At 49.2% G+C, this 22,588-nt stretch overlaps 1 protein-coding gene across 4 annotated transcripts; it reads left to right on the plus strand.

The window, feature by feature from the left end:
• Positions 1 to 313: 313 nt before the first annotated feature.
• SIX3 (SIX homeobox 3) lies at positions 314 to 5,356 on the plus strand. Of its 4 annotated transcripts, none has more exons than XM_054168397.1 (3): positions 314 to 1,406; positions 3,801 to 3,960; positions 4,375 to 4,649. In XM_054168397.1, the coding sequence occupies exons 1-3, from the start codon at positions 649 to 651 to the stop codon at positions 4,474 to 4,476; spliced, it is 1,020 nt and encodes a 339-aa protein (XP_054024372.1). In that variant the 5' UTR covers positions 314 to 648; the 3' UTR covers positions 4,477 to 4,649. The 4 variants fall into 4 exon arrangements, with proteins under 4 accessions (XP_054024372.1, XP_054024374.1, XP_054024375.1 ...); XM_054168399.1 differs by lacking the exon at positions 4,375 to 4,649 and adding an exon at positions 4,687 to 4,716 and having other exon boundaries at positions 315 to 1,406; XM_054168400.1 differs by lacking the exon at positions 4,375 to 4,649 and adding an exon at positions 5,338 to 5,356 and having other exon boundaries at positions 316 to 1,406.
• The last annotated feature ends 17,232 nt before the right edge of the window (positions 5,357 to 22,588 follow it).

Consider the following 22,588-nt stretch of genomic DNA (forward strand, 5'->3'; position numbering starts at 1 on the left):
CCCATTCAACAAATATGTGCACACTGCTTTTCGCATTATTTGATCCCTTATTTAGGAGGGGTGTGGAGAGGGAGGGGGGAGAGACAGGGAGAAGGGGAAGTGCTGAGATTAGGAGTTGCAAAGATTAAGGAAAAAAAAAAAAAAAACAACAGGCTTTTCCACCAACCGCCCCGCTTCCCTCCCCCCCGTGCATTCGGGCGAAGTGGTAAAAACCTTCCTTACGTACTCCGTAATGATTGGCAGGGCTGACAGTGATTGGCAGGGGCTGCCATGGCAACGCCACAACGACACTCAGAAGACCAATAGAAAAGCGAAACAAAATGTTTCAGCGCTGCACTCACTGTGGATTTAGGGGAGATATTATGAGGCTGTTGTCATTAGGGCGACTGCTGTTGAATCACTGAATTCCGACTCGGCGGCGGCGCGGGGCCGAGTGTGTGAGTGCGTGTGTGTGTGTGTGTGCGTGAGTGCGTGTGCTCGAGTGCGTGTGATCGCGTGTACCCGAGTGCGTGTGCCCCCGTGCCTCTATGTGGCTGTGTGTGCGTGTGCGGGTGTGGATGCGTGCGCGGTGCGTGTGCGTTTTCCTCCCTTCTTCCTCCCTTTCTTTCTTTTCTCCTTGATTTATCTCCCCCTCTCCCCGGTCATCCCATGGTGTTCAGGTCCCCGCTAGAGCTTTATCCCACCCATTTCTTCTTGCCAAACTTCGCCGCCGACCCGCACCACCGCTCCCTCCTTCTCGCCAGCGGCGGCGGCAGCGGCAGCGGCTCGGGCTGCAGCCCCGGTGCCGGCGGCGGTGGAGGCGGCAGCTCCCGGGCACCCCACGAAGAGTTGTCAATGTTTCAGCTGCCCACACTCAACTTCTCCCCGGAGCAAGTGGCCAGCGTCTGCGAGACGCTGGAGGAGACTGGAGACATAGAGAGGCTGGGGAGGTTCCTCTGGTCGCTGCCGGTGGCGCCGGGGGCATGCGAGGCCATCAACAAGCACGAGTCCATTCTCCGCGCCCGGGCGGTGGTGGCCTTCCACACGGGCAACTTCCGAGACCTCTACCACATCCTGGAGAACCACAAATTCACCAAGGAGTCCCACGGCAAGTTGCAGGCCATGTGGCTAGAAGCGCACTACCAGGAGGCCGAGAAGCTAAGGGGTCGCCCGCTCGGGCCGGTTGATAAATATAGGGTGAGGAAGAAGTTTCCACTGCCCAGGACCATTTGGGATGGCGAACAGAAGACGCACTGCTTCAAAGAGAGGACTCGCAGCCTCCTGAGGGAGTGGTACCTGCAGGACCCTTACCCCAACCCCAGCAAGAAAAGGGAACTGGCTCAGGCCACGGGGCTCACCCCCACGCAAGTAGGCAACTGGTTTAAAAACCGAAGGCAAAGAGACAGAGCAGCGGCGGCTAAAAACAGGTCAGTGGGGCTTCAGGGCCCGCTTCGGGGCGGGGGGCGAGGTGGGCGGCGGGGCACTGCGGGCGGCCCCGCTCCGCGCCGTGTCTCGGCGGCCGCCCGGCCGACAACACGTCTCTGCTTCTCCCCTCCTTCTCCTACTTCTCTTCATTATCGCCACCGGGAGAATTCGGTGCTCCCGCCGGGCGGGTAGGTCACCTCCCGGCAGCCGCCGGGATGCGTCGGGGACAGACACGGATTAAAGTTGCCTGGCGCTCCACGAGCCCTGCCCCGATTCGCTACGGGTTCCCGGAGTGCGGGTAGGGCCGGAGCTCACCCGCGGGCAGAAGAAGCTTCGTGGATGCCGGTGTGTACGGGCGGGCGCGGGGCGCAGCGGCAGAAGCAGCAGCGGGGGCGCAGAGCCCGACTCTTCCTCCCGCCTTCCCGGCAGCGACTGCCGTGGGAACGGAAAACCTTGGGTCGGTGAGCTCCAGTTTTGCTTTTAGTTTACCGACATCTGCTCCTGGCCGCCTCTGGCGCGGTTCTCCGCCGAAGGGCCGGAGCGGGGAGTGAGATTCAGAGAGGGTTTGGGCAGCGCAGGTGGCTTTGCTCCGATTGTTCATGCCCCTCTGCATACGCAGCGGGACCGGCACAAGCGTAGGCACGGCTCAAAGAATTTGGCTCCGGAGAAAAAGGGACAAAAGCCTTTAGGAGATCGGGAAACTTTTTTTTCCCCTCTTCCCTTTTCCCCCCCAATCCTCATTTCTCTGTTTACACCACATGGGGGGCTGGCCCTCCGGTCCTGTCTTTCCTGTGCATTTACGCTTGTATTTATCTGTGTGTCTCTAGGAGCTTTTTATTTTTTTGCTTTCTTTCTTTCTTTTTTTTTTCTTCTTCCTTCTTTACCATGATAAAAACGAGTCATCCTCCCCCCCCCCCCCTTTTTTTTCTCGTCACCCTTCGTAAAAGTTGTTTTGCAAATGAAAATGGGCCTTTAATCCGTCTTGACACACTATTTTTATTTTAATTTAAGTTTGGCTACCTCTGTAAGCATGTAAACAAAACTTCTTGTTGTAAATGCTGTCTCTTAAATTCCTTCTAATTATAGCATTGGTCCCATTGATTCAAGATTCTGTAGGAGAAATGCAATCTAAAAGTGCCTCGCCATTTAATTTCCATTAAATGGAAAACAGATCAGCTTAGGATTGTAAATAAACAGGACTTGCCTACGGATGCTTTTGTTGACTCAACAGTGTTGACAGCAGACGAATGCACCAGGAATTGTAAATGGGAGAAAAATCAGAGACACTGAAATTGCAAAACTGAAAACAATGAGAAATGTAGAATAAGCCGGCTACATTTTTTTCTGTTCTTTGCAGGCAGTTAAATAGAAAATATCCTGGTGAGAAGCAGTTGAGCGAAGACAGTATTTTGATTCACTTTAGCAATGCTAGACGTTGTGACTGCCTGCTCAGCCCAGGACTTTTAGCCCTTATCCTTGAATCAGGCTTTCCCTGGGTTTCGAGAGGAAAAAACGGGAGCAGAGGGATATTCACGACGTGCTAGGGAACGTAAAAAATATTTATTGTCTCTTTAAAAAAAAAAATGTTCAACGGCAATGTACCCTTAAGTATTGACGGTGAAAGGACCAACACTTTAAAGATAATTTTGGCTTTCAGATGGAAAAGGACCTTTAGTTTCGAGCTGCGAGAAGTGCTGTGTTACACCATCGCCTTTTAAAAAATTATTGTGTTGGTAGCGCTGCGTCCCCGGGACGGGAACTTCCTCCGGCCGCAAACCTTTGAGAATTTATCTGTGCACTGGGAAGTATTTAGATAGATATTCTCGGGAGCACAAAATGAGGATCCTGCGCCCTTGTTTGCCGCTGCAGACCGGTCCTTGCGGCTTTCGGCGGAGGCCGAGTGTTCGGGGAGCTCACACAGACACGGTTCTCTCCTAGGCCCGCTGTGTCGCTGGGATAAACGGCTACCGGGGGAACGGGAAGGCGTTGCTCCTGTTTTTCAAACCACAGAGCAGAGAAACGCTCTCCCTCCCGCCCCACCATGCCCCGTTACCCGTTTCCCATTCCCTTTCAAACCGCGACCCCTTTAGCTCTGACTGCGCTGTGTGCCATCCCCCCTAAGTGGCCTTCCCCCGGCGCCGGCCCTTAGTGGGGACAGCGTGGACCGAGTGCATGGCTTGGCTCAGCTTCCCTCCACTGTTCGCGGGCTTCTCAAGGCGCTGAGGGAAGGTGGCCGGGCCGGGCCGGGCCGGAGGGTCCACTTGGCTTCGCTCCGGGCTGGGGCAGGGGTGTGCGCAGGCGGGCGCGGGGTCGAGCGTTCGCCGTGCCCTCGGTGGCGGTGGTGGCCGGTATCTCAGAGGGGCTGTGCTGTTGTTTTGTCTCCCGGCGCGATGCAGGCTCCAGCACCAGGCGATAGGACAGAGCGGCATGCGGTCGCTGGCAGAGCCCGGCTGCCCAACACACAGCTCGGCCGAGTCTCCGTCCACGGCGGCCAGCCCGACCACCAGCGTCTCCAGTTTGACAGAAAGAGCCGAGACGGGCACCTCCATCCTCTCGGTAACCTCCAGCGACTCGGAATGTGATGTATGATATCGGAAAACAAACAAACACAAAATCCAAATCCAAACAGCCAAGCACCCTCTCCCCAACCCGAACAAAACAAACCGAGGCAACCTAGAATCAGGACACACACCCGCATGCATGCATACACACAGCCAGGAAGAGAGAAAAGGCCAAACCCGACCCAAATATAATAGCAAACAGACAGGGATCAGAGAATCCACCACCACCGTCAGCCAACACCACCACCAAGAGATGGAGCTAAAACTTCAACAGCCACAAACGCTGGTGCTGCATCTGGGAGGGAGGGGGGATGGGGGGCGGGAAAAAATAATAATTATATATATAAAAGAAAAAAAGAGAAAAGATAACAAACAAACAAAGCAAAAGTGACAATTGTATTCTTTTTAGGACAAGCACGATTTCTCCTTTGCGCTTTTCCATGGACGCATTTCACCCACTTGCATGATGATGATGATTAAATTTGTATCTGGGAAAAAATATTCTCTATAGTAAAGGAAAGCAAACAGAAACCAGACAAATGCAAACTCCGATCGAATTTGTACAAAAAGCAAAAATTTAAAAAAAAAAATTGAAAAGGAACTCCTTGAAGAGGGAAATAACAAATGTTTATCACCTTTTCGTTGGTCCTATTTCTCTCTCTTTCTCTCTCCCTCTCTCTTTTGTTTTTTGTTTGTTGCTTTTTTTTTTTTTCCTTTTAAGTCCAAGTGATGGTCCAGCCAAGATGCAATTTTCTGGATTTTTGTTTTGGTTTGTTTTTTGTTTTTTGTTCAGCTGACAATCATTTTATTCGTAAGCACCTTTTTTTCTACACTTCTGTCACTGCCTGTGTGGGTACTGGTTATAAATGTGGAAAAAGAATAGTTATGACTGTAACAGATTTTTATTTTTATTTCAAAATTTTATATGAATTATGTATATCTTAATGATGCGGTCATTTTCCCAGTTTGTAATATATGTGTAGAAATGCTTGTATATGATATTTGCTCTACTCTTTCTTTCTTCCTCCCCCCACCTTCTCTATCTCACTCCCACCCTTTCTCTCTCCTTTTTATTTTCCTTGACTCGGTGTTCCTTGCACAAACTTAGCTGTCAAGATTTGACACGCTAAGTTTTCAAAAGGGACCTCAGCGGTAGAAACAAAACAAAAAAAGAGAGGAAAAAAAAAAGCTTAGGGTGCAACTGTAGTTATCTTATGCAAAAGCTATTTTGAGTATTTCATAGCAGCTTTGGGGGGGTCTCTTCTTAAACTCCACGTAGGACGCTTAAACTATTGTTTCCTTAACTGCGTGTTTATCTATATGTACAAACTTTCTAAATCAAATACAGTATTCCATTTTCTTATCTACCCAGTGATGTTGATGTTTTTGTTCTACACGGAACAACACGCCCTCCCTGTGGGCGCCTCTCTCTTCGCCCTGCCCCCGCCGCGGTTCCGCAGGAGCGCAGCACTGCGCGACCTCTGCGCCACCGCCGGCCCTTCACCTTCCCCGGCTCGGCCGGACACCCTGGAGACATTCTGGGGATACAGAGCGACCCTGCGAAGAGGCTGCGGGTGGCAGTGGGGACACTGAACCGCGATAGCCGTGGCGGCGCTGGACGCGTGGCACGACCCCCAGAGTCAGTTCTGCCGTCGCCGGGCTCCAGCGTTTTCCCCCCATCCTGGTTCTTTTTTTTTTGTTGTTCACTCCGAGCTGAAAGGCTTCCCCCCTGGCCGCCTCTTTGCAGGGCCAAGTGTCTCCAGAGAGCGGTTAAGACATTTCGGGATTTGTTTTGTAGCTTTAAATAAAAACAAACCCGTAAACTCTTCGCCGTAAGCGGGCTGCAGCTCCTCCCCTAGAATCTGGAGTATATTGTAATGTGCTGAAAGAAGCCTTTATTTGCACGACTAACAGAATTTCAGCATCACCACCTCCCCCCCCTTTTTTTTTTTCCCCCTTTTTTTTTTTTTTCCCTCATTAAAGTTTTGCTTTGCCCTGGGCAGATTATTCAGCCACGAATTAACAAGAGGTAAAATCTAAACTTGTTTTTACTTGAAAATACAATTTTGAAACTTAACAGGGCTTTAGGGAGAAACGTGTCTGGAATTTCTTGACCATTTCCAAACAAATTCGGACTTCCGATCTATCTTTGTGTTGCTGGAGTGTTTTTTCCCCCTCTTTCCTCTTCCCCTTTTTTGGGAAAGTCCAAGTTAAGTTTACGGAAAGCCTCAGGAAGCGTCTGGGTTTCCCCTTGTACTCCCCTCCGCCCCAAAAGGCTACCTGGGGATCTGGGAGAACCTCCTAGGGTGTGAGATCTTAGAGCAAGTCACTAATGGGTAATTTTAAGGAATAAGCCGATGTGCAAATACGTTCCTTTGGTGCAAATTACCTTCGGCGCCCCTGAGGTAAAGCCGCGCGTGTGCGCTAAGTGAACGCATAGGGAACATGTCCCCACGTGAGCCCCCCCCCCCCCCCCAGCTGGGGCAGAATATAGATTCCACGCTGGACCTGCCAGTTGCGGAGATACGCGTAGAGATGGGGGGGAGGGGGTGTGGAATTTATCCTCCGGTTTCCCGCGGGAGCTGTCGCGGGGAACGACAGAGACTGCCCAAGGCAGCAGCGTCCGCCCCGTCGGTGGTCGCTGCCCCGGTCCCGTGGACTTTGCTCAGTGCGCGGCTCCGCAGCGGGGTCTAGCCATGGGGTCTCATCACTGCCCCGTTGCCAACACTAGTGGTAGCTGAAAAAGAGTAACTCCCGGTTGCACGAAACCAGAATGGACGTGAAGTGCTTGGGGGTGGGGGAAGCACACACAATAGGGCTGTCGTGTTCCGCGTGGGTTGGAGAATGGGGTCGTGTAGATGGACCTAGCTATTCCCCTCCCCCACGTAGCTTTTAGAGGAGATAAATATTGCCCAGGAGGGGATAAAAGGCTCTGCAGTGGACGGCATCCTAGTGCGGGTCTCACGCTTGAGATGGGGCTTCTCTTTTTCTCCCTCACTCCTGCAGGGAGGCAGGGGAGAGGTCTTTATAGAAAAAAATCCAGGTCCTTCCAGTTACTCTCGAGGTGTGTATGGAAATGAGTTATTCGGTATCGGTACCATTGGTTTTAAGTGCAATATTTTTGCTCCTCGATGGTAGGAGTGCTGTTCTCATCTTACTTCAATTTTAACGGGATTTAATATGCGAAAGAATTCAGAGGCATGAAAGTTTGTGATCTTTTTAAAATTCTCTTCCTTAATTTTCGCATCTCGAAGCTGCAGCCAGAATGCGTCAAGCCAGCAGCAATAACCTACCTCAGCTGAGCTTTACACTGATAAGTTTGAATTTTTCTTCCCTCTGATTAAACCTCCACAAGATTACCCCATCGTGCCGTGGCAGCTACGGGAGGCCAAATATCGCCTTTAGCATCACCCCACCCATACCTGGCCTCAGCCTTTTGCCTCTTAGCAAGGCCCTTGCTCCCCTGCCTTTTGCCTCCCCACCCCCATCCCTGAAAAGTTACCCTTTTGGCCGGAGCTGGAAGGACGAACTTCCCCCGGCTCCGCTGGGGATGTCTGGCACTCCCCACAGCCCGCGGGCCTTTGTACGGAGCGGGTGGGAGACACACATGCATTCTGGGGGGCGTCGGTGCCTGCGAGATTTGGGGGTACCAAGGGTGCAGTTAATGATATGCCATTTCAAAGCCGTGCTCCGTAATGGGTAAATGATGTTGTTTTAGGATTTGCATTAAAAACCTGAATGGCTGATTGAGGTGTAAATCTATGAAAAGCTGCGTTTAAGCCCTTTCACCCATTAAGTCCATCTGCCCCGAGAAGATAGGGCCTATCGAGCCCCGCCAAACTGGAGGGCTGTCTCCTCCCTGCCCCTGGCCGAGCATTATCGACAGCCCCTCTCCAGCATTAGCTTATTATCCATGCCGAACTCGGCCGTTGATTAAAATGAAATTACTCGGAAGGTGAAGTGCGTTTGATCAATATTTAAGGAAAAAACGAAAGATGGGAGGCAGATGGCCGGAGCCCAGCAGCGCATCGCGCTGCCTTCCCCGGAGCTGGCCATGGCGGCCCCACTCCCCGGCCTGCGCCGTCCCACACCGCCGCCTTCCGCCCGCGGCCGCGGGGGCACGGCCACGCCCCAACCGTCGGAAGTCGGGACAAGACCAGCCGGTTCCGGGAGCAAATTGGAGGCTATAATTTACCCCCGACCCACGCTGCTCATCCTCTCGGCGTGGAGCTATACCGCTGCCCTAACCCCCAGCGAGCTTCGGTTCCTGGCTCCCCTGGCGTGCTTGCAGCCTGGCGGAGGAGTCTGGAGACCACGGAAATAACCTGTCTCACTCTCTCCCCGTTGTCGCTGCCCGAGGGTCCTCATGAGCCCTTTAACGTGTCTGGGCGTCCTTTGTGTGACTGCTGGGCCGCAACTGTGGCCTGCCTTCCGCGGCCAGACTCGGACTTCGATCCTCCCCATCTCTCTCTTCCCGATCAATTACATCTGCCTTTTCGAAGGACTTGAATCTGTTTGCCCGTTGCCCTTAATTTTTAGCATCCCCAGATGAGGTTACTGCCCCGGCCCGAACTGAAAAGAAATGTGGACGTTGGTGCCCTGGTATTGCTCTGATTTCTCCGGTTAGCTGAGCACAACTTTCCATTCGTGTTTATTCATGCAGCTTCTTATTGCACTGGCCTGGATTCTGCGTGTAAGGCAAGGATAGACAAACATTGCCTCTTTCTAGAGCGCACACACGCACACGAGTGTGTGCAGGCTGACACAGGCACACACACAAATGCGAATCCAAAATGCAGAGGGCACCCGTGGCCTGGAGCTGCGTCACCACCCTGCAGAGAAACCTCGTACACAGAAGTTTGTATGCGATGTATGAAAAAGGGGGAAATGAACCAAACCACCCAGTAGCAAACAGACCAAGGGATGGAGAAAGCGAGGAGGCAGAAGGAGGATGCAGGGGAAGAGAAAGAATTGGAAAGAAATAGCACGAAGGGTGTTACTGATGATACCACTAAATACTCTATTCCGGCACGGTAATGGTAAAAAGGCAGAGGCTGTCGGGACATAGTTATGATTAAATGATACCAAAGGGATTTGTGTTGCTCTGTCTGAGGGAGGGACGGCTGTGAGGGTTTGTTTGTTGCTTCTGCCTTTTTTATTTTGGAAGAAAGGTGTTTTCAGACCAGGAGGCTTCAAAGTGGCTCGGTACATCGAGATCTGCAAGAGAAGAAAGATGCGAAAGAGTAACGAATAATAATAATTAAAAAAAAAAAGTAGATGCAAATATGTGGAAGTGCGTGGTTAGAATCGCCTCGTTCTAAGTGAGGTGAAGTGGTAGGATCGGCTCCGCCTGCGGCAAGCAAGTCCTCTGCAGAATAGGTTGGAAAAGAAAGAGAAAACTGCACTGAAAGTCAAGATGTACAATATCTAAACCAGGCTGCTCCTGACTTTAATTCCAGCCCTAGCTATTAGAGGCAGATTTAGCTCTACTGCAAATATTTGCTTTTTGTGTCCCCATAGAAACATCATTAAGGGAAATTAATTTAATAAGAAGGTCAATTAACGAGTATTTTTCAAAGACTGGAGGAAAATTTGCTTTCCTACCAGAATAACCTCTTTAGCAATACCTGACAACAATAAGGTTGTGCAGCAGTTTACCAGAACACACTGATTTCCACCCAAGCCCAGAGGAGCGTGTCTGCTTGCGTGGGTGTGTGAACATGCATATGTGGGTGAGCACACACGTCCATGCAGTGTAGCTGATGGGATGGAGTTGATGTTATGATGTCCACACATGCACTCACACACACATATATATATGTGCATACATATATGCGTATATGTGTGTGTGTATGTATATATATGGGCACACATACACGTAGACATATGAACATATTCAGATTAAAGAAGCCTTTGTAATATCTTGTAGAACACTAAATATTCCCTTTTAATATCTAAATAGGTCAGTAATACAGTTCAGTAATGTTGGAGGTGTCTGTATATTCTCTTTCTTCAGTCTGTGATAAAACATTCTTTAAGACTATTGGGATTTTACACTGTAATTCTATTAAATAGTAATTGAAGGGTCACGAGAGGCTATGATACAGGATCAGCAGTGTGTAAGCCATCCGTTTGAACTTTAATTTGGAATCATAGGCAGATGAGATCACGGCCTCTTTGTGGTGCTTGCAGATTTAAAACTAGCCAGCACATGGAGAGGAAAGGAAATAAAAAAACTCCGACCAAACCAAACAACATGCAATGCAGATTCATTCATTAAATATGAAAGGTTGGTGTTAGAGAGGGTAAACTTTTAGACATTTAGGTGTACAGAAACATACTTCACTCCCTTCATTCACCTCACTATAACCCCCAACTATCTCAGTTACTGATTTTATATTGTTATTACAGATAACTTTCCTTTATATCCTCGGTGGCTTTAAGTGAACCTGAATGACTTATTTATACCTGCACCAGTCTATCCGCGAAATTTTTATTTCACTGACAGTCAGGGGGAAAGCCAGCTTTTATTTATTTATTTACTCTTTCTCAGCTTCTTCCTTGCACCTCTCCAGACTATTTTCAAAACTCTCTTGGTAAGGTTGTGGGAACCAAGCCCCGCTGTATGGGTGCTGATAGGGCAGAGCAGGAGAGAGAGCTGTCTGCTGTACAAAAAATTGGGCGGGGGGGGGGGTTGTGTATGTGTGTGGGGTGTGTGTTGGAGGGGAGGCGGGGAATAAAAGAAAGAGTATTATGTGAATTGATCAGCCTGAGACAGGAGGCAAGCGATGAAAGTCACATTCTGTGGGTGCTGCAGCTACGTGTTGCGGGGATCTGCCAAGGCGGTCGCAGTTGCAGGTGCCCGTGGGACTGAGTGCGTGTCCGTAGGTGCATGTTGTTCAGTTCCTAGGCCTGTGGACGTTCTAGTTCCATCTTATCTGAAAACAAAGACTTTTCATCTGCAAGAGTCAAATCCGGCCTCCCTCCCCTCTTCCCTGGCTGTATCGTATTAAAAATGAGCTTTCATTGTTTATTTCTAAATATTTGTGAAGCAGACAGTGTATGGGTTAACCTAATTAACACAACCATACTGTATATTCATGGACCTAACGGTACGGCGAAATTCTAATGCGATGGTTGAATGTGATAGTCATTTCTGTGTTACAGGAGATTACAGCAACACTGGAGCATTTCCAGATTGTAGATGATTTTAGATGTTGAATTTCCAGATGAGTATTTACCATCATAACTAATTTAAGACCATTATTAAATAGAAATTCTCAGCAGGGCTCTTTAATGACGGAACACGTTACTAATTACAGAGTTTACGCTCTGTTTTGGCTAAGCAGTCTAGAGGGATGGGATTGTGCTCTGCATGCAAAGCCAATATTACTAACGAGGAGGCATCATACCCCTAACATTTCAATCATATTATTAAAGAAAGCTACTTCTTGCCTTATCAGCGCTAGGAGATAGCAAACAGCATTTTGTTTAGCGGGATCCCATGCCCTGGAAAAAGAGAGCGGGTCCCTGCCTTGCCTCCCCATGCTCCAGGCGGTGAATCGGCCGGCGGGGCTCTGAAGGAAGGCCGCCCAGGCTCCCCGCCGTCCGCAGCGCCCCGGGACTCGCTCCCCGCCGCCCCCGCCCTGCCGGAGCCGCCCCGTCGTCTTCCGCACCGGCAAGGTCTTAAAAGGGGAGGGCATCTCAGTAGCCTTTCCCACTCCCCGCAAAAGCCACGGACGCACATGCACATACCCCGGACTGCTACACAAAATTGTTGTGTGAGTGTAGCTGCGTACAGACATCCCTGTAAACAAAGCACATGCAGAAATAGTTTTGACGTTTCCCCCGTTCCGCCCTCCCTCTCCGGGACATTGTCCTCTGCATGTCCCGGGAAGCGGCCGGTTCGTGTTCCACGGAGGACGCCGACTCTGACGTCGAAGCACGAGGATGAGGATCTGCGCCAGGAGATTCGAAATAAATAAACCGGGAAGAGGTGTGCTAGACTGCGAGAGAGGGCCCATGGCAGCAGACCCCGCGCCGCCCTCCCAGGTAGGAGCGGGGAAGGGGAGCACAGGGCGGCCCGCCTGCTGGCTGAGCCCCTACTCCCGCGCCGCTGTCCCCTGGGTCAGCCCGCACGTGCAGGGCTGGTACTCGCCTGCCCTAGCCATTTCTTTGGGAATACAATAGCCTTGGGGATAGAAGGCGGCAAGAAGACCCATGGCTTATTTACTCATCTCAGATGTGGCCCACCTAAAATTACATTTCGTTTTCCTGACAGTGGCAATTTTCCTTTTACCCACACACTTCCCAGCCCTCCTACTCCCTCTCTCTAGGTTATGGAGCACGTTGTTGCATTCAGACCCGGTGTCAATACTGCGGTTTCGTTGCCCTTGAAAGGACAACAGACGGTTCTCAGCCTATTTTCATTCACGCTGTCCATTAATGTGTTTGATCTGGACGATTAATAAGCACCGAAGACAGGTTTGCAATAACCTGCTATTACCTTCAGTGGCAGTTTTGCCCGAGTAAGGACTTTTTGGATTGGCTCGCTCTGTCTGTCTTTAAAATGTGCAGCATCTGTTCTCCTACAAAACTAGAAAAAGCATGCACACACATACACATATGTATTCAAACACAGGAATACATTTCCTCTTTACACACACACACACACACACACACACACATAGGTATTTGCAAGCGCGATTGCATATTCTCCCGTCTTCTGCCGTCCCCCACCCCCCGGCTTTAGAGAACACAAAAATCGAGGAGGCACAAAACCACAGGCAAATGGCCATAAGCTCGAAAGGTTTTCCCTTCTCTTTTAAAGAACCCCTTCATGCCATGTAAACAACAATCCGAACATAAAAATCTTCGGATAGATTCGAGGGAAATTAAACTGTCTCCCCCCACTGTGTGCTTGTGAGCGAGTCAGACTGTGTTAACTGTTCTAAATGGATTCTCTCGGTTTGTCTACTTATGTGTTTTACCACAGCGTGTCTTGTTCAATAGCGCAGGATGTGGCAGTCGGTATCAACGTGGCCGCCCTTCTGGGGCCTCGCCGCTTCCCAGTGTTAAGGAACTTCCACCTCCGGGCAGGGCCCCTCAGCGCTCCGCGGCTGTGGCCCCCAGGCGGGGAGCTCCGCCTGCTGTTTTGGGGTTCTCCATAGGGGCGGCTTCTCCCAGACCTGGGGGTTCCCGCTCCTCTGTGCAAAACCAAGCAAAAAGAAAATATCCGAGGTGGACTTGCATCCCCTCGGACGCACTGGCTAGGATTCTCTCTAGTAACTGCCCTACTCCCTCGGGGGCACAGCCCGCCGTGGCAGGGGAAAGCATGATGCCCCCGGGGCCGCCACTCCGCCTATCATCTCTCCGGCAGTCGCCCTCCACTGACCACCTGCCATGAGCCGAACCTAGTCGCGCCGAGCCCAGCCCAGCCGTGCCAGGGTACTGGCCGCCGGCGTCCTCTCCCCGGAGGGTCCTTCCCGACCCACGGCATCCCGGGCGCCGCGTCCCTGCCGCGCCGCTCTCCCGCCGCCACCGACGGCGCCTCAACCCGTTTAGAAACTGACTCATTCTGTAAATAATCTTTGACGTCCCCACAAAGCCGCCCTTCGAGAGGAGTTTATTAGCACGGAGGCATTAAAACAGATGTCATGTTAGCTTCCCCGTGACATTTGGGTGACACATCTCTCCCGATGAATTGCTAATTGTCTTCCCGCCCGCAGTAAACATCCCGCTTTATTGTCTGCGCTCAAGAGAGTTTCTGTCGCAAAATACGGTCCTGCGTGGAGAACAGACCTCTCCGTGCGCCGCCCCGGCCCCCGCCCTGGCCTTCTCGGCCGTACAGCTCCCCCTCACCCGCCCCTCAGTTCCCACCTGCCTCTGATGCCCCCAGGCAGGAGCCAAGGCCCCTTTCCCGCACCTGGTGGTGCGGTAGGCCCCCCCTGACAGCCCTCCGCTGCCACTCCTCCGGGTTCGGCGCGCCCCTCAAGGATCAGCTTCCCTGGGGATCCCTGGCTCAGCCCGAACCAGGCTTGGCGCCGGCCCCAGATCCTTTCTGCCGGTCTCTCGGACCTCAGTCCCGTCGGAGTAGTCGGGAGGTTGTGAGGGGAGAGAGGCTTTCCCACCTCCTCTGCCCTTCTGGCGTAACACCCTTCCCCAGCTCCGCCGAAACGCTTATTTTGCTGGAACAAAAGGGGTGTGTGGCGAGGTGCGCGGAGGCTACCAGTTTCTAGCAAAATCAAGGCATGGCGGTGGCATATGTCAATTTCGGATATGAAAAGCAGAGGTTTGCAGCACCGAGCCTTCTCCTTATTCCCTGGTGGAGGTTCTCGGAGAGAAACTGTCTGAAGGCCTCGAGATAATAAGACAGAGCAGCCCTAAAGAAGAGCTTTGCAGCTGAGTGGCTGACTGAATCCGTCTTACCTATGTACGCAGGGTTTCATATTCATAGCCGTTGTCTGTACGTTGGTACGTAATCACTTGCCCCTGTTAATTCTCAATAGATGCAGAGATAACTAATCCTCCCAAGTAGATAGACACGAGCAGATTACGTGAGTGCAATCTATCTACCTATATGCCTATGTACCCACACGCATGTATACACACCACCGACAGCTGTAAAGTGATTTCACAGGGTTTTCTTCCACAGTACACAAAAGTTGGCATTCGCAGAGCTCGATGCCTTGTCTGCCAGATGCAGAAAAACCCGGTAAGAATAAACATGTAGGCATCGCTCACGTATCTGAAGTTACCTGGTGCTACAGTTTTTGTGTACTGAACCCACTTCCTCTCCCTTTCCTCCCCCACAGTGTACTCGAGTTCTATACACGTATGTGCAAGCTTTTCTTAGAGGGGAAAATTACGGAAATAGGGAAAGGGAGTACAAAAATTAGGTAAGTCCATAGGTTTTTCTTGAAAAAGCCCCGAAACAACACAAACAACAACCATACACCCACCCGCACACACACAAAACCAAAACCCCACCAAAACCCCCCAATCTAAACCCCAAACCCACAGAAAAAAACCCCAATCAACAACAACAAAAAACCAAACAAACAAAAAAACCAAACCAAAACAAAAACCCCCAACCCCACCAACCAATCAACCCCAAGCAACTGCCTCAAGCCCCCTAACAAACAAACAAAACCCCCCAACAACCGAAAACCATCTGAAAAACCAAACCAAAGTCCCCAAACAGACAAACAAAACCACCCGATACAACAAAACAGTACTGAAAATGATTTAGCTGCTGGATAAAGAGACCTATTTGGCATCAACTAAGACATTATTTTGATCACTCGGAAGCGTGCCTGTCCTTAACGCCAGCCAGCATTTGCAGCGAGAGCTACCTAGGTCCTGCCTCGTTCTGATTTTTAGCACAGATGTTTTATGGGTGTCAATCGTCAAAATAAGCCTGCTAAATCTCACCCCAAGTATGCCTAGATCCTGCCCATCCCCAGTCTGGAGGTGTTCAGTCCCCTTTTCCCCAGCAAAGCCGTGAGGGGATGACGCCTATAGGCCAGTACCCATCCCAGCTAGTTGCTCTAACACCGTGGTCTGTTGAGTTTGTAAATGTCGCTTAGTACCTGTCCGCCCCCACGGATGCGGACACTTTGCAGCCGCTGAGGAGGGGCCCAGCCTCGGCTTGGCAGGAGTGGCTCGGCACCCCTGGCACCTCTAGAACAGCGACCCAGCAAAGGAATAGCCCCGCCGGCCGCACCACGCTGCAGCCTGCCAGCCGCAGCTCTGTGCAAGTGGGGACACTGCCTCCGGGGCGAGAGAGGGGATTTGGGTGTTCAAATGCCACCTCACTACTCCTTGGTGAGTATTAAACATCGTGCTCTTAAAAATGAGGAGAAACCACTACCGTCGTAATAATAATAATGTACTTCTTGAAATTCCGAGTCTCTTACAGTGGGGTTGGTCGTGACGACGAAACTCTTAGCTCTAAAATCGGATTCCTCCCACCTGCGACTTCCCTATGTCCTGAAACTGTCCGTCCTGTTTGCAATATTCCACCCCCCACCCCCCTAGCCCCCCTTGCTATTTGCAATACAATACACATTGCTTCCCACAAGAATTATCCCAGGTCATTTACTCCTGTAAGGACTCTTTCCGAAAAATTGTGCCTTCACTCCTCCTCTGCCCTTCCAATGATTAAGTTGTCTCCTTGAGTAGAAACTATAATTTTCGGGGGACACTCGGGACTTTGTCAATTAATCTGGCCCAGTAGAGGAAGGTAGCCCACGCTCCCTTGCCAGGATTTTCCCTTCAGCTATTGACTTTGCCTTAGGTCAGTGAAGCCCGCAGGTTTTTACCTGGAGGTCCACAGCAGATGTCGAAGAATCCTAGAATTTTACACCTCCCGACAGCGGCTGTGAATGAGTCAGTGGCTCACTCGAGAGCTGCCGTTTGTCAGAGGGGAAACAGCTTATTGCAGTCAATCAGGGATCGTGTATTAGGGAACAGCTTCCTGCGCTGTATTGTTCAAGCTGATGCTTATTTCTATCATTACAAAATCAAGATACAACTCGGTCTCATGCAACAACCTAACGTTAGATCTTGAGAAGGGAAAGTCCGGAAAAATGAAGGTGACAAGCTGGAAAGTGCAGGCAGGAAACAAACCACATCATCGCTCCAAAATAAAAAACCTTACCACCTAAATAAAGCGCCAAATAGACCACAAATCTATACATAATCGATATTGATCTGGAACCAATCTGTTCCTCTCCGGCTGTGTGAGGATCCCAGGGCTGCAAGTGCTTGTGATTACAAAGAGTAGAAGGGTCATTTTCTAACAAGGGTGCTCACTGTATCTGAGCTCCAAATTATCCAGAAAGGACAGATGGCCCTTCTGATATTATAATGAGAGCGGGGAGTGATTATCAGCCGGAACCAAAAAAATGATGCTCTGCTGACATATTTTCACAGTTTGGAAATCTGTGCTTGCACTTCTGCCTTGCTTCATATCCCCTCTTTGTTTAATTTAGGCATCATTTGGGATTCTGGAGGGCTGTTTGAAATCTGTTCATTTGTCTGTAAACCTCTGCTTCTCTTCCCATCTATCTAGGATGTGTACACAAAACCCCCAAATAAAAAAAACAAAACACCCACAACAAAAAACCCCAAACAAACAAAACCCCCACAACCCTCAAAAGGTTACTTCACAGAAAACCTTAAGCCAAATTTTCCTTGGCAAAATGTTTATACATAAATATATTTGCCAATAATTAAGAAGTCCAGCTGCCTCCTGGATGCCTAGATTTGTTTGCTCCTTGGCAGTTTTCTGGAGCTGTTGCATTCCACCTCCACAGTTACTGCAGTAGGTGGTGAAGTTGCCCAGACCTGAGCTTCCTTTGAAAAAAATAAATTAAAATTAGCAAGTGTGCATACATATTTGAGTTTTAAATTCATACATGAACTGCTTTGCTTGTTTGTTTTCAGAAGGGTCTGTAGCAAAGAGTAGAATCCTTTATGGCAGAAAAAGAGAATAATGATGTTCAGCTAAAGGCAAACATCAAAGGAGAGATTCCTTTTATTTGCAGGTTGCTGTGACTTTTCAACCTAAATGCAGCTTTAGTTCACCTATCCTGCGCAGAAATTGTTACAGAAAAGGGGGCCCAGGGAAGTTTAAAAAATATCTCTTATGGCTGACAGAAGTCACATCTCCATTCCTCTGTTAAGTCCCTCAGAGGTAACTTGCAATTGCAGAGAATTTTGATCAGTACAAACAAATTAAACTGGGGAACTGTTCAGTGGTTACACAGTCATTTCACTCTCTTATTTGTACTGTAATATTGCATTACCCTCTAATTGTCACATATACTTTCCACTCTCCAAATATGAAAACCAAATATTGAATCTATTTAAAATTGTAGCACTTCCCAAGCTCACCGGCTGGGCAGGGAAAGCACTTTTAGCGTGTTCTTGCTGCCATCTACTGGTCCCATAGCTCTGAGCCACCTCTTCATCCCTGAAACTGCTCTGTTTTTGCAGTCGAGAAAAAAAAAAAGGTCCATGGCAAACACCGGGAAATGAAGCTACACAGAAAAAAGCGTGATAATGTCGCCCCTGGCACTGGGAGGTCGCCACATCATTTATTTGAAGCATAGGTGATAACTCCTCTTTTCTTCACTACTTGAAGTTAGGCACATGCACATACATTTGCAGACTGCAGCTCTAGATGCAAGGTGATTTTATACAGGCAAGGCAGTTATTTAATATTTCTGGTTGCTGAGGGTAAGAGATTGCAGTTGTACATTCTTTGAAGAATAGCCATTTGTTTTGCAGGGAAAAAAAGAAACAGTTTTGATATTCTGTACCATTACTACTGCCATATTTAAAGGTAGCTATTGCCAGAGTTTTCCCTGCTCCCTATTGTCTCTTCACTGTCTGTCTAAATTCTGCTCTCAGACTGTGGAAGGGATTGTGCCATGCTACATAAGGTACAACAGTGTGGCTTTGTCTGCATTTTGCTAACACTTTCTCTAGAAAGTACATTGTTTTCATAACAGAGGAGTTTCCCCTGAAGTATCATCTCATGTTATTGTTTGTTTATTTCCAAATGATGACTGATTTGAAATTGTGACACCAGCTAGCAATTTGTTGCAGGTTAAGGGAAATTAAGAGTTGATTGGTATAACCATAAAGGAAAGTCCTCCAAAGGCTAAAGAGTCCCAGGGGAAAAGGCAGTTTCTCCCAGGATATTGTAATCTGTTATTGTATTCCATTTCCTTGTATCCATCTGTTCAGCCTTGTACCTCTTTCTCTCTCTGCTCTCCATTTGGGATGTGCACACTGTTATCTCATGGTTTGTGGGGGAGATGGCTTTCTGGCTGGCATGGAATTTCCAGCTATGCCATAGGGCATGTAGAAGCCTGTGGTAGGCTGGGGGGCAGTCTGGTCTGCTCTCGCGTCTGCTGAGGCTGAGATGAGTGGAGCTTTCTGGAAGGCTCTGGAAGCTTTTGGCCTGGTGGGCCCAGGTAAAGGCCCAAGCCTAGTTTGTGAATTTATTCCTTATACCTGAATACTTTTTTTGTAGATATTTGTAAGTAGAATTTCCATTTAAACATCCAATCAGTGTGGAGCATTTATTATTTTACTCCTTGGAAAGAGGCAAAATATCTTTTCTGTCTTTCTGGGCAGCTCGTGGCTCAAAACCAGGACATAATTTTGTCTCATGGAACACAACACCTTATCCATAAACATCTTCTTAAAGGAATGTGTACTTAGGAGAAAGGGATAGAGTAATAAATATCATTTCCACCTGTAGATTCTGGGCCCCTCAATTTAAGAAGGACATTGAGACTCTTGAGTGTGTTCAGAGAAGGGCAATGAGGCTGGGGAGAGGTCTCGAGCACAGCCCTATGAGGAGAGGCTGAGGGAGCTGGGGTTGTTTAGCCTGGAGAAGAGGAGGCTGAGGGGAGACCTTATTGCTCTCTACAACTACCTGACGGGAGGTTGTAGCCAGGTGGGGGTTGGTCTCTTCTCCCAGGCAACCAGCACCAGGACAAGAGGACACAGTCTCAAGCTGTGCCAGGGGAAGTTTAGGCTGGAGGTGAGGAGAAAGTTCTTCACAGAGGGAGTTGTTAGCTATTGGAATGTGCTGTCCAGGGAGGTGGTGGAGTCACCATCCCTGGAGGTGTTGAAGAGGGGACTGGATGTGGCACTTGGTGCCATGGTTTAGTAGTCATGAGGTCTTGGGTGACAGGTTGGACTTGATGATCTTTGAGGTCTCTTCCAACCTTATTAATTCTATGATTCCATGATTCTATGATTCCCTGGGCCAAGTCCATTGAAGGCTTAACTAATGGCTTGGGCCAGGCCTTCCAGGTCCCTGTCATTTCTCCAAAACCCACACTGCAGAACAGCATCTAGTGACTGTCCATGTACCAAGGCAGTCAAAAAGCTTTGGGCCTTGGGCCCACCAGAAACCTCAGGTCAAGCATTTCTTTCCAGAGCCCACCTGCAGGGCATCACACAAAGGGCACTAATTTATCCTCTTAAAAAATGCTGCAACACTCGTGTTCTCTTGAGGTGTTCATTGTTACTCCAAACAACACAGAGTATAACCACAGTTACCCATAGAAAAACTTTCTTCTTCTTCTTAGATAAGTCCTAATTCCTTTAATGCCTTGGGTTTTATCTTTTGGAAGTAGGTTCCTGAGGTAGACTTTCTGAGTTACCTTACTTTCTCTGTTCATAATTCTTCCTTAGTAGCTTAGGCATCCCTCTGCTCCATGTCATAGCTTCTGGAGCACTGCCCTTTGGTATCAGAGATCTCCACATAGCTGAATGTAAGAACTCAAATTTTAAAACTCCACTTGGTGGGAGAACACCAACAACCTGAGTTATGCAGTGCTTAATTTGCCTGTGCCTTATTCTGAAAAGCCAGAGTGAAACGGTATGGTCTCCATGCAAGGACACTGAGACTCAGAGAGGAAACATCACACCTATCATCAGCAAATAAAGCCCCAGTCTACAGATTCCCATCTGACCTCAAATTCTTCAATATCTGACAGAACAAACAGTTCTTTGTAAGGACATGCAAAAAAAAATAACATGGATTTTGAAATTGGAGATTTTAAAAGTAAGACAAAACACCTTTGCAGTATGTCATGAAACGTACACCCTGGTCACCCCCTTCTGCCCTCTCCTACACACAATGTCTGTTTTGATGGACTTTTCTGAGCAGAGAAGTGCTCTAGCATGAGGTGGTGTCTCAGGTGCTGAACAACAGTACAAGGTCTTCACAAACTAGCAGGAGAGGTTATCCATCTCACTGAGGTCTCCAAGTGTGGTTCTATCTTTGAGTGATTCTTATTTCTGTTAAGCAATTTGCTGCCAGTTGTACCTGTAGGAAGCAGATATGACATGTTTTGCCTCCTAAGTGGCTACCTAGCCATCTTGGAAAAGTTCCTCTTACCTGCTTTCCTTTCACTGCTGCTATCTGTGCTTGTATCTATACAGGGTCCACCTCAGCATATATGAACAACATTATTGTATGATGCAGAACATTGTATTTGAAAGTACTTAACAAGTCTTCTGAAAATGAGCAGAACATATTTGTTGTGCATTCTGCCCTGTCAGTGTGGCATTCACATGACAGTGATAGCTGCTTTCTCTTACACTTGCCAAAAGCACAGATACACCGCTCTACAGTGCTGTAGCACAGCATATACTAGCTGCGTGCATTTAACCTGTGTGCTGATCTAAAATACCTGTGCCTCCTAGGTTGAACAGATGGCCATAGGAAATGTTACATGATATCTCTGCTTTAACTGGCTCTCTGCACATGGGAAAGTTATTTTGGGGCAGTATAGCATATGATCGTATGGGTCCTCTGTGACTGAGATGCAAACACAGAAGGAAGGCAGCTGAGGCATGTTCGTGACTTGAGTTGGGGTGGATGAAGAAGGTTTGTACCATTTTGCACATTCTGAATGATTCAGAAATTGTCTCACTGGGCTTTGTGCTGAGCCTGTTGGTTCATTAAAAAGAGACTTTATTTATTTATTTATTTTAATTGTTAACAGTCCAGAATCTGGTATAAGTGAAGACAGCAAGACAGTTTCTGAAAAGCCTGGTGAAAAAAAATTGCATTATTGTTATTTTAAATAATGTTCAGTATATGATACTGTGAGTCTCGTGTGCAATCACACAGCACTTACAGGATGGCCGGGGATCAGGCCCAGCCAGCATGGATTCAGGAAGGGCAGGTCCTGCCTTACCAACCTGATCTCCTTCTATGCTCAGGTGACTGCCTGGTGGATGTGGGGCAGGCTGTCTGCCTGGACTTCAGCAAGGCCTTTGACACCGTCACCCACAGCAAACTCCTGGCCAAGCTGTCAACCCCTGGCTTGGACAGCAGCAGTCTGAGCTGGGTTAGGAACTGGCTGGAGGCTGAGCCCAGAGAGTGGTGGTGAATGGTGCCACATCCAGCTGGCAGCTAGTAACTAGTGGTGTCCCCCAGGGATCAGTGCTGGGCCCCAGCCTGTTCAATATCTTTACTGATGTTCTGGACGAGGGTACTGAGTCCATCATCAGCAAATGTGCAGATGACACTAAGTTGGGGGCAGGAGTTGATCTGTTAGAGGGCAGGAGAGCTCTGCAGAGGAACCTTGCCAGGCTGGACAGATGGGCAGAGTCTAAGGGCATGAGATTTCATACATCTAAGTGCTGGGTTCTACACATTGGCCAAAACAATCCCATGCAGTGCTACAGGCTGGGGTCAGAATGGCTGGAGAGCAGCCAGGCAGAAAGGGACCTGGGGGTCCTGGTTGATAGTAGGCTCAACATGAGCCAGCAGTGTGGCCAGGGGGCCAAGAAGGCCAATGGCATCCTGGCCTGGATCAGGAATAGTGTGGCCAGCAGGAGCAGGGAAGTCATTCTGCCTTGTGCTCAGCACTGTTTAGGCCACACCTTGAGTCCTGTGTCCAGTTCTGGGCCCCTCAGTTTAGGAAAGATGTTGAGTTGCTGGAAGGTGTCCAGAGAAGGGCAACAAAGCTGGGGAGGGGTTTGGAGCACAGCCCTGTGAGGAGAGGCGGAGGGAGCTGGGGTTGTTTAGTCTCAGGGGAGACCTTACTGCTGTCTACAACTCCCTGAAGGGCGGTTGTAGC

Source organism: Dryobates pubescens, chromosome 16, assembly GCF_014839835.1.
Source record: "Dryobates pubescens isolate bDryPub1 chromosome 16, bDryPub1.pri, whole genome shotgun sequence".
Lineage (NCBI taxonomy): Eukaryota > Metazoa > Chordata > Aves > Piciformes > Picidae > Dryobates > Dryobates pubescens.